At 62.5% G+C, this 17,491-nt stretch overlaps 1 protein-coding gene across 2 annotated transcripts in view; it reads left to right on the forward strand.

The window, feature by feature from the left end:
• Positions 1-17,491, forward strand: part of LOC117651582 (excitatory amino acid transporter 3) — a 42,677-nt gene that overhangs the window by 12,546 nt on the left and 12,640 nt on the right. For both annotated transcript variants that reach the window (XM_034395721.1, XM_034395720.1), the window contains exon 2: positions 990-1,086. In XM_034395721.1, the coding sequence (XP_034251612.1) occupies positions 1,064-1,086 (23 nt within the window). In that variant the 5' untranslated portion in view covers positions 990-1,063. The remainder of the gene's footprint in view (positions 1-989; positions 1,087-17,491) is intronic.

The raw sequence follows: 17,491 nt of genomic DNA on the forward strand, positions 1-17,491 counted from the left end.
TCACCCACAGTGGGCCAGAAGACCGGTGGAGGCGGCCAAAACTCTAGACGCGTTTTGAGCTCCAGAGTCGCTAAACAGGCCTCGAACCGAACGTGTGACCCCACCAATGGATTCCTCGTTCGGAGAGCAATCCATTGGTGGGGTCACTCGTTCGGTTCGAGCCCCATTTAGCGACTCTGGAGCTCAAAACGCGTCTAGAGTTTTGGGCGCCTCCACCGGTCTTCTGGCCCACTGTGTCGCCCCACAGCGGCCGCTTGGCGCCGCGCGGCCCGGCAGGAAGGGCTTACGGCGGCCAGGGGACAGGAGGGGGGGGGGGGGCGTTGGACCAGAAAAATGGGAGTCAGCAGTCGCCTGACAGCGCGAGCTGTGCGGCGCTGTGCGAGCGAAGCGCCTCCACCTTGATTGCTGTAATGTACGGTCTGGCACGCCGAGCGCGCGGACCACGTGGCACCGCGGCATGACAATTTTTAAAAACAAAAATCATTTGTCATGTTGTGATTTTCATCCGCTTTTTTCATTGTGTTGTTTTCCAGCCCTGTTCTTGTCTGAAGCGCGTTTGCCGTCGAGATGCACGCGTTCCGGTCGGGGTCGGGGCAGGTCGGCGGCAGTGCCGCAGGGCAGGACGCGAGGCTGGGGGTCACGCGGGGTCAGGGTTTAGGGGCACAGCGGCCCGTACCTGTTGGACGCGCCCCGCTCCGGCGTTCCCGCCAGGGCTTTGGCTTCGGCGGCTTGGCTTGCCGTCAGCTTGCCGGCCCTTCTGCAAGCCCTGGCCCGACGGCTCTCTACGCTCGGCTCCGCTTTCGGACAGCAAGGCCGCCTTGCAGGTGCAAGGCCTCTCGCGTCGCCCAGGGAGCCGCGTGGCGAGACTGCGGCAGGAGGAGAGCAAGGCTCCTTTGGCTTCGAATTTGGGGTTGCTTTTGTTTCAGCCTATTTTTATCACCGGAAATTCACCGCTGCCTCTGACTGTTTTGTTTCTCTGTCCCTCTCAGGCGCACTGTTCGTGTGGCTGAGGGAACTCGACGAACGGGACCAGCGCCGGGCCCGGAGGCTCGTCAGGAGCAGGATGGACGACGTGGAGACGGAGATGTGAGTACACCCTCTGCCTCTCTCGCACACTGTGCGCACACCCCACCCCTCGGCCCGTGAGTGCGAGAGAGACGCGGCGAACGTGTTCGGAATAGAGCGCGTGCGTGCTCGCCACGGGGCAGCCCTGTGCGTCCTCGCTGGGCAGCAGCGCACCTGGCGTCCTCGCGGGCCGAGCTGGGCTTCGCTACAGCCTGGACCCCGTCTCTCTCTTTCTGGACTTGGAAAAACAAGGATGTAAACCCCCTCGAAAAAAAAGAGAGTGAATAAAAAAGAGCAGCTGCGCGAGTCGTCTTACGAGAACGTCGCGGATTGCTTCGCGAGACTGTCTCCTTTTTGTATTCGCGTTAGTGTTGTTAAGGGATATAATTGATCCGCTCGCCTGGGCGTGGCGGGGCGGGGCGGGGCGGGGCGGGGCGGGGCGGGGCGGGGGGCGGGGCGGGGCGGGGCGGGGCGGGGCGGGGCGGGGCGGGGCGTGGCGGGGCGGGGGGGCGGGGCGGGGCGGGGCGCGCCGGGACGCTCCGAATGGTAATTGAGCCGTTTGGGCGACTGTGCGAGGGAGGAAGGTGCGGAAAGGAAAAGAGATGGCTTATCGAACACAGCTCGGCCGCCTTTGGCGAAAGAGAGAAAGAGAAGCACAAAAAAAGGGAAGGACGGGGAAGAGATAGGGACCAAAAAAAGGGAGATCGGAGCGAAAGAAAATATTATTGGTGATTGGTAATGAATCGGGAGAGTAGAGAGAAGGGCGCCCGTCTGATCCCTGGGGAGCTCCGGAGGAAGAAGTGACTATTTCAAGCGGCACGGCAGCACGGCGGGCGAGAGAGAGAGAGAGAGAGAGAGAGAGAGAGAGAGAGAGAGAGAGAGAGAGAGAGAGAGAGAGAGAGAGAGAGAGAGAGAGAGAGAGAGAGAGAGAGACTCCGGCGCGCCCGCGGAGTCCGGGATAGGCAACCCACGCGCCGCCCCCCTCCACCTTCCCGCCACACAGCCGGTACGCGTGGGCCAGGCTTCGCAGCTTCGCGCCGCAAGGCCGCCAACTCCTCAAACGTTCTCGAATCCCATTTGACGGCGATTCGTCTCGCACAGTGTTTCACGCTTTGTTGCAGGCACTGGCCCTAGAATGTTCTTTTCTTACCCTGCACCTTTCCTCCGCGACTACCTCACGCGGCCGTAATCGCTTTTTTCCCCGTTTGTTTGTTTTCCGTGCACGCGAGCTCTTTCGCGGGCGGAACGCGCAGAAAGGCCCTAAATTGGCCGTGACTGCGATCCGCTTTTGGCGGCATGACGCGGGCAGGCGAGGCTGTCGCTCTGTCTCTCTCGCACCCAACGCCCCACGAGTGCGAGAGAGACAACGTGACGACTCTCGGAATCGGTCCGCTGGCAGTGTGCGAACCCCCGGCCGCCGTCACCACGCCGTCGCCGAGCGGCGGCCCACAAGGCGGGAAAAGCCAGTGCCGTTGGTAGGCTGAGGTTGGCAACCCTGTCGACACCGGTGCATCTTTTTTTTCGCGTGTGGCTACACTGCGCGCGGCGCCTTTTCCCCAAGGGAGCGCGGCGCACCACCGTAAATGGGATTGGGTGACTTGGGTTCAGGTGTTTGGTTGTTTGGTGCGCCATTTCCCTCAGGAGAAGTCCGCGCGTTGACGCGGGGCTCGCAATGAAGCCGTGCCGAGCTGGTTGTAACTCAGACCGTCGCTCGGTCTCTCTCGCACTCATGGGGCGTCCCGTATGAGTGCGAGAGAGAGACGAATACGACATTCGGAATCAGTCTACAGGAGAACTTGGCAGTGCGAGTACCAGTTCCCGGAGCGGCCGAGGCTGATGCGGCTTGATGGGGACCCCGTCGTCGGGGAGCCACAGCGACGGGGTGTTGGCCGTACACATTTTGGCGCGGGCTGTACCTCCGGGGCGCGCGGCCGTACCCACTGACAATGCCAGGCCATGAATGATTCAGGGCACGTGTTGAAGCACATGGAAACGGCACGGCACCCTTGCCACGCTCCGCTACGCCCAGGCTTCGGGCCGCTTCGCCCCCCCCCCCCCCCCCCCCACACACACCCGACAGTGGCGCGGAAGGCGAAACCGCACCGTTACCAAGCAGTGGGTTATGTCGGGGTGGCGGCGGGGGTCGCCAAGCGGCCACCATCAAAATAAAGACATTTCTCAACACAAATCCCGTTTTGAAAAAACGTCCCTGATGAGACCAAGCGAGGGGAGGAAATATTCATCCGCGGTTGCGCGCGAAATACATCATTTTTCTCGTGTGCATCGAGCTGGCTGGCTGGCTGCCTGGCTGCCTGGCTGGCGCTCTCATTGGCGGGAAAGTATTTCCCGGAATGCCCCCCCCCCTCCCCAGCTCGTCGGCACAATGCGTCTGCGAAATGAATACACCCGGAGCGGAAAGAAGGGGCACGCCCCGCGCCGTTCTGTGCCTGCAGGCCTGCAGGCCCTGTCACCCCTTCCGCCACGCGGCCTTCATTATCAGGGCCTTCATCGCGTTCAAGGGCGAGAGGCTTTCTGATCGGCACTCCTTGGGCGGCTAGGCGCGCCGCCCCTTCGTTGCCACTTGTTCGACCCTCTGACGGCGACCCTTTCGTTCGGCGGCCCTTCGTTGTTCGACGGCCCTTTCCCCCGCCTTCTCGCCCGTGGCGCAGTGGGCCAGAAGACCGGAGGAGGCGGCCGAAATTCTAAACGCGTTTTGAGGCCCAGGGTCGCTAAACAGGACTCGAATCGAACGTGTGACCCCACCATGGATTCCTCGTTCGAAGAACAATCCATTGATGGGGTCACACGTTCGATTCGAGTCCCATTTAGCGACCTGGAGCTCAAAACGCGTCCGAGGTTTCGACCGCCTCCTCCGGTCTTCTGGCCCATTGTGCCCCGCTCTGCGAGGTGCAGTTCGGCAGCGGGCCCTTCGGCCCCTGGCCCTCCAGAGCACTGTGCCATATGAGCATTTTCCCGGTAATCCAATTTCCCCATGCCCCTCCCTTCCTTAACCCTTCCCCCTCCCCGCTGCTCGTCCCTCCCCGATAACCTCGTTACACGAGGATAAAGAGCAGAGGCAAAAAGACAAAAAAAGGGAGAGGCTAATTGATTTTAATACGCGGGCTTGACGGCCTTTCCGCGGGATTCCCATTTTATTTTTCATACGCCGCCGCGGGAGTTTGTGTCGGTTTTATGCTGCCGTGGAAAAAGTGGACTTTAAAGTTGCGCGATTTTACCTTTTTTCGGGTGAGGTGGAGAAAAGGGAGGGGAACGAGCGACCATGGGTGAGGGGGCCAAAAAGATATCAGAGGTACACAGAGTCCATTCGATTCAATCACTTGGCCATTGTAGGGACATGTTGACTCATCAGAGCTGAAGCAGGGGGCGGGGCAGCCGGGTGGGGGGGGGACACGGTCGGACAGAAAGGGTTTACTTCGTAAATGTTTAGGTCCCAACGGTAAGCAAAAACCGGTTCTTGTTGCTGATGTTGTTGTTTGTGTAAATTGACAAATGACAGAGTTCTCCATTGTGACCACAATGCATTTCATTTCGGGACACTCGCGGTCCGAAAAAAATCCAGCGGCGGGAGTGATCGGTGTGGTCCGCAAAAGCAGATATACACACATGAGCTTGCATGGGGTCTCCTCGTTGGTCTAAAATAACAGAGTCAGCTGGAATCTAAAACAATAAATAATGCATGATTGGTGCATTATTTTGATGGAACGACGCGCATTGATTGAGTTTGAGGAGTGAGAGAGTGTTTGTGAGAATGTAAGTGTGAGACAGAGAGGGAGCGAGTGAGTGGTGTGTTTGACTACGAGCAACAACGGGGCCTGCGAGGCCGAATGGATGTCAACTAGTTGTGCATTGGTCGGCCAGCCAGGCCTGTTGCACCCCAACCCCCGCCGCCCCCGCCGCCCCCGCGTTCCACCGGCCCCCGCGGGGGCCCCTCGCGGCCCCCTCGCGGCCCCACGGAAGCTCCCGCTGGCTGTCGGAGTGGCGCGGCCGCACCCCGGTGGGGATCAGGGCGAGCCATTCAATTCCTGAGGTGGCGGGGCGGGCGGGGCTCCGTATTCGAACGCCTCTTGTCTTGGCCCCACAGGCCCACAGGCCCTTCGGCGACGAAGTGTCCCAGGAGCACTCTTCGGGCGAGCCACTGCCTGCCGCAGCCCTGGAGTCCCTGGAGTCCCTGGAGTGATTTAGCCCCAACACTGTTCGGTTCCCGCTCCCCGGATCGCTCAGCCAAAAGCACGGACGTTTATGATTTGGGCACGCGCAGCGACAAAGGGGCACGCCGCCCCTTCCGGCGGTAAGAAGCGTGAGAGCGGATCGCAAGGCACGCGCCTGTGTCGCTCTGTCTCTCTCTGGCGGCGCCTCTCTGTCCCTCTGCGGCCGCGCCCCGCCGCGCCCCGCCGCGCCCCGCCGCGCCCCGCCGCGCCCCGCCGCGCCCCGCCGCGCCGCCGCGCCCGCCGCGCCCCGCCGCGCCCCGCCGCGCCTCGCTGGCTCGCGGCCAGGCGGCCAGGTTGCTGCGGTCACAGTGTCTCCACTCCACTGTAACTCGCCGGGCGTCCCGGAGCGTCGCCGAGCCGAGCCCACCACGCCCACCTCGCCCACCAGCAGCTTGCCGCCGCGCGCCAGACTAGATCCAAATCGATTTCTGTTTCGCTTTATCGCGGCTGTTGAAAATGCAGGAACCGGTTTTCGAATCGCGCACACTCAAGCCTACAGACTGTTACTCTTCATCAGTGAAAATAGATTCCATTAAGAGTGGAATTCACCCGGACCGCCCACTGCTCGCACCAGTGGCGCGGAGCGCGGCGCACAGTGGGCCACAAGACCAGGAGGCAGCCAATAATAGACGCGTTTTGATCTCCAGAGTCGCTAAACAGGACTCGAACCGAACGTGTGACCCCATCAATGGATTCCTCGTTCGGAGAGCAATCCATTGGTGGGGTCACACGCTCGGTTCGAGCCCCATTTAGCGACTCTGGAGCTCAAAACGCGTCCGGGATTTCGTCCGCCTCCACCGGTCTTCTGGCCCACTGTGCTCGCTAGTTTTCCATATCCTCGCCGCTCGGCGCGCCGCGGCGCCGCGGTGTGCTGGTTGGGCGTGCCGGGCGTGGCGCGGTGATGGAGCACCTGCGTGGAATGCGTCAATGAACCGGGCGGATTGGCGGTGGAAACTTCCCGCCGCTTCATCCGCCGCAGTTCATCGATGGGATGGCTTTGCGATGAACTGCAGCGCACTCCCCCCACTCCCCGCAGACTGACTCCGCTTTCTGTCTCTCTCGCACTCGTGGGGTCCCGGATAGAGAGAGAGACGGAGCGACAGACTCTCGGAATCAGTCTGCGGCGTACCAGGAAAAGCGGCGCAATGATTTCGGGCCAATTGAGCGCACTCGCAGCGCTCGCAGCGCTCGCAGCGACCGGGGCAACAACACGAGCGTTAATTGGCGACATTGGGGCCTAGTAACGGAGCCAGTTGTCGCGCAGCACACACTCCCAAACCACTGAGCTTCTCCTTCCAACACGAATAAAAGGACGAGTGTGACTGCACTGCATTTCTCAGTAGAAAATTGGGTGGGCTGTTCCGATGACCTCCGCTCCAGCCGTTCCAGCGCGTGTCCAGTGCCTCAGTGCAGCGCTTCGCCACGCGTGTGGTGCCTCTTCGAGGCTTGCTGCCGCTCCAGGCCCTCCAGGCCCTCCAGGCTGCCGGACTGCTGGCCATCGTCGCCCACCGCTCCCGGCCCGCGCGCCTTTGTCCTGCTGGCGCTCGAGGGCTAGGCAGAGCGAAGCAGAGCGAAACACAGAAAAGGACAGCGAGCGAGCGAGGGAGAGAGAGAGAGAAAGGGGGAGGGGGCTCTTTACTGAAGGCTGGGACAAGAGGCTGCTCGATCTGGCGGGGAACGTGAGGGATTCGGGGCGCGACAAGGGCGCCGCCACCTTGGCGTGGAGGCCGTGGAGGCCGTGGAGGCCGTGGAGGCCGTGGAGGCCGTGGAGGCCGTGGAGGCCGTGAGAGTGAACGCGTAGGCGCGTAGGCCCGACGACGATGTCCGCCTGGACGGCAGCGACCAAAATAATGGTCTAATTTGCATTTTAACAGTGCGCAGCTTGCGGGCCAGCAAGCCTCCGCCGTGCCGTGCCGTGCCGCCCTGGCCGTTCTGGCCTCCGGCCCGGCGGAAGAGGGTAGTTAGTGGCGCGACACCGCCACGGACATCGCCATCGAGCTAGTTTGGGAGCACCAGTCTCTCAAACTTGGTCAGAAAGAGATTTTTTTCGGTACGATTTTTCCCTTGTTTTTCCCGACAGTGTGCCGGCGAGGCGCTGCCGAGCGGCCTGGGCAGCGTGACGACACGAGGGCATTGTTTGGCCGCGTTGTGTGGCGCTGTGACGTTGTGGCGTTGTGGCGGCGGGATCGCGCCCGCCTGGCCCTTCCAGCCAGCCAGCCCTCCATCCCTCGGCCCTCCAGGGAGAGCTGCCCGGGTTATGAGCTTGTTGCTTCGGTCTGCTGGGCCCGCCTGGCCTGGGCGAGGCGAGCCAGCCACGGTGGAGCCAGTCGGGGCGCTTCATAAAACGGCAGCCAGCGCGGCGCCGTGCAGGGAGCGGGCCGGGGTGCGAGGCAGTGCGAGGCAGTGCGAGGCGCCAGGCGGAGCGGCGGCCCTGGGGGAGGGGAGCCGAGGGGAGCCGAGCGGAGGCTATCTGGAGGGAGAGCGTTTATTTGGCGGTGTCAATGGTGCCGTGGTGTAGGGTGAAAGGGCTGCCAGGGGTGGCGGGCGGCAGGGGGAGGGGGGATGAGATTTGGTAGGGTCTGCAAGGTTTGGCTTGGGGCGCCATGGCCCATGGCCAGGCCCATGGCCAGGCCCATGGCCACCGGGGAAGGCCAGAGAGGCGGATGTGATGAGAGAGAGTGGGGAGGGAGGGAGGGAGGGATGGGGTGCGTGCTCCTACTCACTGGAGTGTGCCCGCCCCGTCCCAATCATCCGAGCGACACATATCACGGCACAGCCCACGGGCCCGCCGCCCCGCCACCCCGCGCGCGCTGCTTCAAACCAAAGTTCCGCGTCGAGTTTTGATGAGCTGGACGCAATTAATTGTTTTTCTGGTCTTGTCCGGTGTGGTGGTGGCGGCGGCGAAACGGTGGCGAGGCTCGAGTGTGCTCGAGACAGAGGGCTAGTTGCGGCGCGGCCAGCACCAAAGGCGAGCAAGGCCAGCGAGGCCAGGAAGGCGTGCTGGAGGTAAATCGCAGCTTGTTCCGCCGGACTTGTCTTGTTGCTATAAATCGACAAAGTCGGCCCGGCCCGGTCGGCCCGGTCGGCCCGGTCGGCCGCACCAGTGTAGCAGCCGCAGCCGCCACGCGCGCCACCCTTCTTCGTTCTTTCCTGTTGCTCGCCCTCGCCTCGCCTCGCCTCGCCTCGCCGCCGTGCAAGGGGAACCCGGGAACCCCGCGCCCCATTCGATCCACTCCGATTCCCCGCCGCGGTACAAAACAACCCGAAAAAACAAGGGAATAAAAGAAAGCGAAGCAGCGCCACCCGTCACGTCGCAAAAATAAGAAAAATAGACGAAAATAAACAAAAAAGAGGAGCAGAAATTAAATGAAGCAAGCGCGCGCGCGGCCACGGGAGTTTTCACTCCAGGGAAATAAACAGAACGCAAGCAAAATAGAGTTGAGCTCACGCGGCGGCCGCGTGCACAGCAGGATCTGTCTGCCGGCGGCTTGACCGCATCGCTCAGCGGCGAGCCACGGCGAGCCAGATGACCAGCGGCCCGGCGGACTTAACTCGCGGCACGCTCTCAGCTGTACAGCCCTCCAAGTGAACGCGCGGCAAATCCATCGGGCAGTGCGATCCGAGGCCGCTTGCCGAGGCACCGAGCTCAGAGACACGGTGTTCCGACCCACAGTGCGGTGCAAGCCAGATTGTCCCGGCTAGCGTAGGGTGGCCTGGCCGTAGCCTGGCGCAGGGCGCACAGTGGGCCAGAAGACCGTTGGAGGCGGTCGAAATCCCGGAGCTCCAGAGTCGCTAAATTATACTCGAACCGAACGTGAGACCCCACCACTGGATTGCTCTCCGAACGAGGAATCCATTGGTGGGGTCACACGTTCGGTTCGAGTCGCATTTAGCGACTCTGGAGCTCAAAACGCGTCTAGAGTTTCGGCCGCCTCCAGCGGTCTTCTGGCCCACTGTGCGAGGGCGGTGCGATATGGAACCCTTCCGGCCGTGCCGGTGGGCAGGGCGACGCAGGGCGACGCACGCCGACACCTTGTCACTCGGATTGATCCGCCTTTCGGCCCGTTCGGCTTCCCTTCCCTAATTACAAACCGGCGATTCGTCACGCCGCCGCCAGGGCGCGCCACCGCCGCGTTTCACTGTATCGCCGACGAATTCAATACGCGACAACGCTGGCAATGGCTAAAAAGACAGGCGTGATGTACGACCGCACGCAGGGCCGGGCGGCAAATGGGCCAAACGGCCCTACGAGCTCCCCCCCCCCCCCCCCACTCTGTGTGAATGTGATTCGACGATAGACTCTGTCAGGGTCAAAGACCCGGCCGAGCCGTCCGGGACGTCCAGGCGCACGGGCACTGCCTGGCGGGCCCTGGGCAGCCCGGCAGGCGGGCGGAGAGGATCACTTGCTGCCATTCCGACAGACGGACGGACAGACAGGCAGTCAGACGCGCGGCAGACGGCCGGGCTGAATTTACGAGGGGAATTATTGGAAGGAAAGGGGAACGGCATCCCGAGCGGACTGTCGGTTCGAATCGGATGCGCTGCAACGCGCTGCAACGCGCTGCAACGCGCTGCAACGCGCTGCAACGCGATGATACGGCCAAACGACAGTAGCTAGCTAGACGGACGCGCTAGACGGACGCGCTAGAGGGACGCACTAGACAGACGCGCTAGAGGGACGCACTAGACAGACGCGCTAGAGGGACGCACTAGACAGACGCGCTAGAAGGACGCGCTAGACGGACGCGCTAGACGGACGCGCTAGACAGACGCGCTAGAGGGACGCACTAGACAGACGCGCTAGAGGGACGCACTAGACAGACGCGCTAGAAGGACGCGCTAGACAGACGCGCTAGAGGGACGCACTAGACAGACGCGCTAGAGGGACGCACTAGACAGACGCGCTAGAAGGACGCACTAGACAGACGCGCTAGAGGGACGCACTAGACAGACGCGCTAGAAGGACGCACTAGACAGACGCGCTAGAGGGACGCACTAGACAGACGCGCTAGAGGGACGCACTAGACAGACGCGCTAGAAGGACGCACTAGACAGACGCGCTAGAGGGACGCACTAGACAGACGCGCTAGAGGGACGCACTAGACAGACGCGCTAGACGGACGCGCTAGACAGACGCGCTAGAGGGACGCACTAGACAGACGCGCTAGACGGACGCGCTAGACAGACGCGCTAGAGGGACGCACTAGACAGACGCGCTAGAGGGACGCACTAGACAGACGCGCTAGAAGGACGCGCTAGACAGACGCGCTAGAGGGACGCACTAGACAGACGCGCTAGACGGACGCGCTAGACAGACGCGCTAGAGGGACGCACTAGACAGACGCGCTAGAGGGACGCACTAGACAGACGCGCTAGAGGGACGCACTAGACAGACGCGCTAGAGGGACGCGCTAGACAGACGCGCTAGAAGGACGCGCTAGACAGACGCGCTAGAAGGACGCGCTAGACAGACGCGCTAGAGGGACGCACTAGACAGACGCGCTAGAAGGACGCGCTAGACAGACGCGCTAGAGGGACGCACTAGACAGACGCGCTAGAGGGACGCACTAGACAGACGCGCTAGAGGGACGCGCTAGACAGACGCGCTAGAGGGACGCGCTAGACAGACGCGCTAGAGGGACGCACTAGACAGACGCGCTAGAAGGACGCGCTAGACAGACGCGCTAGACGGACGCGCCAGACAGACGCGCTAGAGGGACGCACTAGACAGACGCGCTAGAGGGACGCACTAGACAGACGCGCTAGAAGGACGCGCTAGACAGACGCGCTAGACGGACGCGCCAGACAGACGCGCTAGAGGGACGCACTAGACAGAAGCGCTAGAGGGACGCACTAGACAGACGCGCTAGAAGGACGCGCTAGACAGACGCGCTAGACGGACGCGCTAGAAGGACGCGCTAGACAGACGCGCTAGACAGACGCGCTAGAAGGACGCGCCAGACAGACGCGCTAGAAGGACGCGCCAGACAGACGCGCTAGAAGGACGCGCTAGACAGACGCGCTAGACGGACGCGCCAGACAGACGCGCTAGAGGGACGCACTAGACAGACGCGCTAGAGGGACGCACTAGACAGACGCGCTAGAAGGACGCACTAGACAGACGCGCTAGAAGGACGCGCTAGACAGACGCGCTAGACGGACGCGCTAGACAGACGCACTAGACGGACGCGCCAGACAGACGCGCTAGAGGGACACACTCGTGCTCGAGACCGGCAGCCACGCGGCTGAGTGCCAAATGTACATACCTGGCAGAAAAAATGCTCCCGTGCTGAACACACTGATTTATTTTTATTCAGAGAAAATTGGCAAAAAAATGCAGCTCCAATAAAAGTAATGAGGCTAGTACCTCCAGCACGACGCGCCGTTTGCAAGATGTAGGATCGGCATTAAGAGAGAGGAACAAGGACAACAACGGCAATGATAATGAATCTGCATCTTGATAACTGCCTCTCTCTCCTCTCCTCTTCTCTCTCTCTCTCTCTCTCTCTCTCTCTCTCTCCGGGACGCGGCACCCAGCCAATCTAGTGCTAAATAAGGCGGGATGACTATTTGCAGACGTCCGCTAATGGAGATGATACTGTGCGTGCAGGCTGGGCTGGCTGTCCCATCGGCGGGCCGCCCTCTCTTTCCGTCATTGGCGACCCAGACGAGGCGCTCGGCCCTTAAGGACGCCCGGGAAACTTTCCATATTGCCACTGGAAAAGAAACAACAACAAAAAAGTGCCGCCGGAGGGGGGAGCCGAACCCCGAACCTTCTGCGCCGCCGGCGAGAACGCTGCTAATTGCGCTACGAGTGGCCCGTGCGCCGCCGCCGCGCTTGTGTCAACAACAGGGTGCGCACGTCGGCGATCCGTGGCGCAGATTTGCATCGCCATTTGCATGGGCCTCCCGGGCCTCCGGGCCGATCTGGAAAAGGAGCAGACAGCCCAACAGGATGCTCGACTTTCCTGCAGAGCGTATGAATAATTCTGCGGCCCTTATTTACACTGCAAAGCGCTGCAAAGCGGCCGGTAATGCAGGAAAATGGTCATCAAGGGGTGCGGCGCCTATCCAGCGATCGCTGCTCAAGATGGTGGCGAGTCATCGCGCGCTACGGATGCGGCGAAGCGAAGGCAGGACAGCTCGGAGTTCTTGACAGATAGGGTTCTTTGCGCCTTCCACAAACTTTCAATGACGCTACATTATTTTATTTTTGGATTTTCCAAAAAACATCCCATTGTTTGTGAGTGTCGCGTTAGTATCTGCTGGATTAGCCGCTCCCCGGCCCAACACTAAACGCCTCCAGCCGGTTGGTTCGGCTGAGACCTCCGTCAGAGATGCAATGCGCGACTTGAGTCGGAAAAGGCACCACAGCTAGCGCCGCCGCCGCGCTGTGGTCGAACCAGATGCGCCTGCGGCGCCGGCGCAGAATCGCTGCTCAATGTGCGCTGAGTGGCCGGGTGGCCCCGCCGCGATCTTGGAGACAGGGCTAGGCAGCACGGCCGTATCCGCAGGCCTAGCGCAGATGCTGCGCCACTTGCATAGGCCTCGCAGCGGCCTGCGGAGGCCAGCAGCACGGCTAGCGCAGCACGCCTAGCCAGCACGCTAGCCAGATGGCTGCGAGCACGGCCTACGAGCCGGCTAGCGCAGCAGCCTAGGACAGCTCGAGAGCTCTAGCGGCGCCTAGCGCAGCACGGCCTAGCGCAGCAAAGCGGCCTAGCGCAGCACGGCCTAGCGCAGCACGCCTAGCGCAGCGACGGCCTAGCCAGCACCGGCCTAGCGCAGCACGGCCTAGCGCAGCACGGCCTAGCGCAGCACGGCCTAGCGCAGCACGGCCTAGCGCAGCACGGCCTAGCGCAGCACGGCCTAGCGCAGCACGGCCTAGCGCAGCACGGCCTAGCGCAGCACGGCCTAGCGCAGCACGGCCTAGCGCAGCACGGCCTAGCGCAGCACGGCCTAGCGCAGCACCCGGCCCTAGCGCAGCACGGCCTAGCGCAGCACGGCCTAGCGCAGCACGGCCTAGCGCAGCACGGCCTAGCGCAGCACGGCCTAGCGCAGCACGGCCTAGCGCAGCACGGCCTAGCGCAGCACGGCCTAGCGCAGCACGGCCTAGCGCAGCACGGCCTAGCGCAGCACGGCCTAGCCCCAGCACGGCCTAGCGCAGCACGGCCTAGCGCAGCACGGCCTAGCGCAGCACGGCCTAGCGCAGCACGGCCTAGCGCAGCACGGCCTAGCGCAGCACGGCCTAGCGCAGCACGGCCTAGCGCAGCATCGCAGCCTACCTGCCTACTACCCCTCCACCTGGCGGCCCGGCTAAGGCCCGGCGGGGGGAAGGGCGAGGCAAAGTAATTGCTTTTCCAAGAAGCAAATAAGGGACTGTACCAATACCGCCGGCCTTCTGCCTCCCCCCCGGCCTGCCTCCAAGCCGAGGCGAGAACGGGAAAAGGACGTGTGGGGAAGGGAGACAAGTAGGAAAAGAACGCGTGGGGAAAGGGAGACAGAAGTAGGCAATCACGTCGCCACAATGGCAAATTTGGCGAAGCGAATTTCGCACTGCTGCACCACACGCCGCTCCGCCGTGTCTGCTGCCACGTGGTTCCCCCCCCCCCCCCCCTCTCTTTGCCTGCCTGCTTGCTCGATCGACACTATGAGAGCGACTCAAACAGTGGGACGACCATCACACGCGCCGCGCCGCCTCGCGCAACCCGTTTTCTCTGTCTCCCTCTCCTTTCTCTTTCTTCGCTCTGCGAGCCGCTGCGAGTACACTGCCTGGCTGCGCTGCCGTTTGGCTGCCGTTTGGCTGCCGTTTGGCTGCCTCGGCCGCCCCTAGTTGGACATCATTTCCGGCACGGCGGAGCACGGCCGAGCCGGCAGACCGACTCCGAGAGTCGCTTTCGTCGCTCTGTCTCTCTCGCGCTCGTGGGGCGCGCCCTGCAGGTGCGAGCGAGACAGAGCGACAAAGAGGACTCTGAGGCTGCGGAGCGCGTCGCGGGGGGCACACTGCGCGCGGCGCGGCGGCACACTGGGCGCGGCGCAGTCACCCTCGAACCCTTTGCCGTCGAGTCCGGGGCGTCCTCGTCCGGGCCGCACGACCCCCGGAAACGCGGGCCAGCGCCAGCGCGCGCGTGCCCAGGGCTCGCGCGCCACTCACCAACAACAACAACAACAAACATCATTATCGCGAAAAGCGAGCATCGGCCGAGGCGCCGACGACGGTGACGGGGGAGGGGGAGGGGGAGGGAGGACAGAATGAACGAACTTGCATTATGTCATGGCAGACATGCCGAGTTGCTAATCAGGGTGGGGGTGGGGGGAGTCTCTCTTGGCTGGATGGCCTCCGCTCGATACAGACATCTTCAGCAGGCAGCACGTGGTGATGAGGGCGTGGCGCGGCGCGCTGATGGGCGTTGTGTGTCGGTGCACCGCCGGCACGGCCGGGCCTACACCGCCAGCACCGCGGCCGCGAACCGCGACCGCGGAGCACCGCGAGGGACAATGCGGCGTGACGAGTCGGCCATTCATTCCATTCATTGCGAATGCGGAATGTTCGCCGCCGCCACCGTTTGGCGGCACACACACTGCGGGCAGCGACAGCGGAAACAAACTGGGACAAGCTAAAAAAAAAACGCAGGTCCTGGATTCAAATACTTCACTGCAGGTTCAATTTTTTTTTTTCGAGGTTGCGTATTAAGACTGTGACCTTAATCCTAGCCGGGGGTCGGGGGAGGGGCCGGAATCGCGTGGTTAATTTTGTCAAAGTCGGGATCGGATCGAGTGCATCGGGACGAGGAACGCCTGAATAATGGGAGGCAGACCCCCCCACCCCACCCCTTTCCCCCGCGTGGCCGCGGGTTGGCCTATACGGTTCCTCCGTTGAGGATTAGCTCAATTTGCTGCGATGAACAAAAGGCAGATTATCTATAAGCGGCTTGGGACTAGACACGACCGGTGAGAAGGGGCGGGGTGGCGGCGAGGGGGCGGCGGAGGGGCGGCGACATTCGACAAGGATTTGCTGGGAGGCGGGAGGGGAGGGGAGGGAGGGCGACGGGCGGTGTCGGTGCGTGCTGTATCCTCCGCAAGTCCCTTTAAAAACGTCCCGTTCCATTTTGACTTGCCTTTTTTCCTTTCTTCTTTTGGCCCCCTCTTTTTGTGGGGCGATTAAACGGGGCGGGGCGGGGCGCGGCGGGGTGGGCGGGGTGGGGCGGGGTGGTGCGGGGTGGGGCGGGGTGGGGCGGGGTGGGGCGGGGCCTTCAAGAAGTGGCGAGAAGGAGACGGTCGGCTGGAGCCCCAGCTAGTCTGGGCCCAGATTAGCGCGTCGGAGCGCCTCCTCGACCTTGACCACGAGCACGGCCTCGACGGCCTCGCCGGCCTCGACGAGCACCGCTTTGCGCCGAGGCCGGCGCGGCCACCGAGGCGACCCAGCCGCGACGCCCCGCCCCGGACCGCCGCGCCGCGACCGAGGCCGTGACCATGGCGAGCAGTGTAGCATCGTTGTTAGTTATACGCTTATGAAAACCCCGCCCCTCTGCAGCAGCGAGAAGCAGCCCCGAGTGACTGTGAGAGCATCACGGCGCATCGCGGCCTTACGGGCTTTGAGTCTCGCGAGTGACGGGGAGTCACGCAGTCGCACGCTCTCGGAGCCTTTTCGCGTCGCGGCGACAAAGACACCGAAAGACTCCGGATCCACTGCGGCGCGTGGCGTTATGGTGACTGACTCAGGCTTGATATGAGTCACCGAGGGCACATCCGCCGCCTTGTCAGGCTCGCGAGGTGACAATGGCGTTCCAAATGGCGGCGTGTCACAGTGGGGTGTGCATACTACTGACACTCCATCGGCACTGCGGCACGCAAGCGAGTTTCATTTTCGATTCCCACTCCCAAAAAAAAATTCACTCGTCCCTAGAGATGCTCTTGCCGAGGCCCAGAGACTTACAGTGTCGCAATGAAAGTACGACGCCAGCATTGGCAGGCACTCCACGGACAAGAACCCTTTTCTGGGTGGACGCAAGACTCGGTGTCTCCGCGTTACGTCCGCGTAAACCAGACCCGGCAGGCGCTGGCACCCACCTACTTGGCTGCTACACTCCGCCCAGCCCCTTAACAGAGGCTCCGCGGTGTTACACGAGTCAGCCCGGAGAAAGCCTGGAGAAAGCCCGGGGAAAGCCTGGAGCCGGAGAGCATCTTGATGCTCCCCCGCCCAGTCGAAACGCTTTGAAAAGAGCGCACACCATACAGCTCGCTAGCGCCACAATCGTCCGGAGATTTCCACGTTCGCTGTGCGACTTTGCGTCCAAACTCGCTGTTCTTGTTCTTCCTCCCCTCTCTCTCTCTACCCCGTTCTTCCGTCTCCTCCTCCCCCCCTCTCTCGCTGCTCTCTGCTCTCCCTCCCCCTCCCCACGAGCCCTCGTCACGGCGCTAAGCCAGGCAGAGCTGTGGCGACTCGACAAAGTGATGAGTGCGGCCATGCCCGGCCATGCCTGCGCGGACAGCAGCCTTCGACGATTCCAACCAATCGCGGCGCTCCATTTGAAAGTTTGGCGCCGGAACGGAGCGCGCTCATTGGCCGCCGCCCTCGGCTTCCTAGAAACACAGCGCGGCGAGCAGGTGGATGCGCGCGGGGCGAGTGCGGCTCCAGGCGAGATCGCACGTATGTGCTCTCGCGCGTGTCTGCCTGTTTGCGTGAATGTGTGTGTGTTGAGTGAGCGTGTGTGTGTGTGCGCGCGCGTTGTCGGAAGGGGGGTGAGGCTAGCGTTTCACTGAAGCTCCGCGCGTCCAAACTTTTAGTGGAGCGCTTAACATTCTAGAAGCATACGGCCCCTTAAAACCGTAGAGTAGCGACTTGCCACCATTCATATTCATCGCGGGCGCCCCGCCCCGCCTCGCCCCGCCCCGCCCCGCCACGCCCCACGATGCTGGGGGCACCTCTTTCGCAAGTTTAACGTGCCGCTACACTTGTAGAAACGACCTCCGATCGCTGGCGTTCAGATCGAATCGACTAACGGGATTGTTTTCGAAGTTTGCTGCCAGGTTGGGCCCCTTCTTCGCCTTCCAGTGGTGTGGCGGCACGCACTCGGCAGCACGTAGGCCTAGCCTCCACCCCGACGGGCCCGACGGCTCGGATGTCCGTCCTCCAGAAGCAACAGCGCGTTTTTGGTTCCAAATTCAGTTACAAAGTTGGGCAGAAGAAGGGGCAGAAA

The sequence above is a fragment of the Thrips palmi genome, unplaced genomic scaffold (genome assembly GCF_012932325.1).
Source record: "Thrips palmi isolate BJ-2018 unplaced genomic scaffold, TpBJ-2018v1 HiC_scaffold_6, whole genome shotgun sequence".
Lineage (NCBI taxonomy): Eukaryota > Metazoa > Arthropoda > Insecta > Thysanoptera > Thripidae > Thrips > Thrips palmi.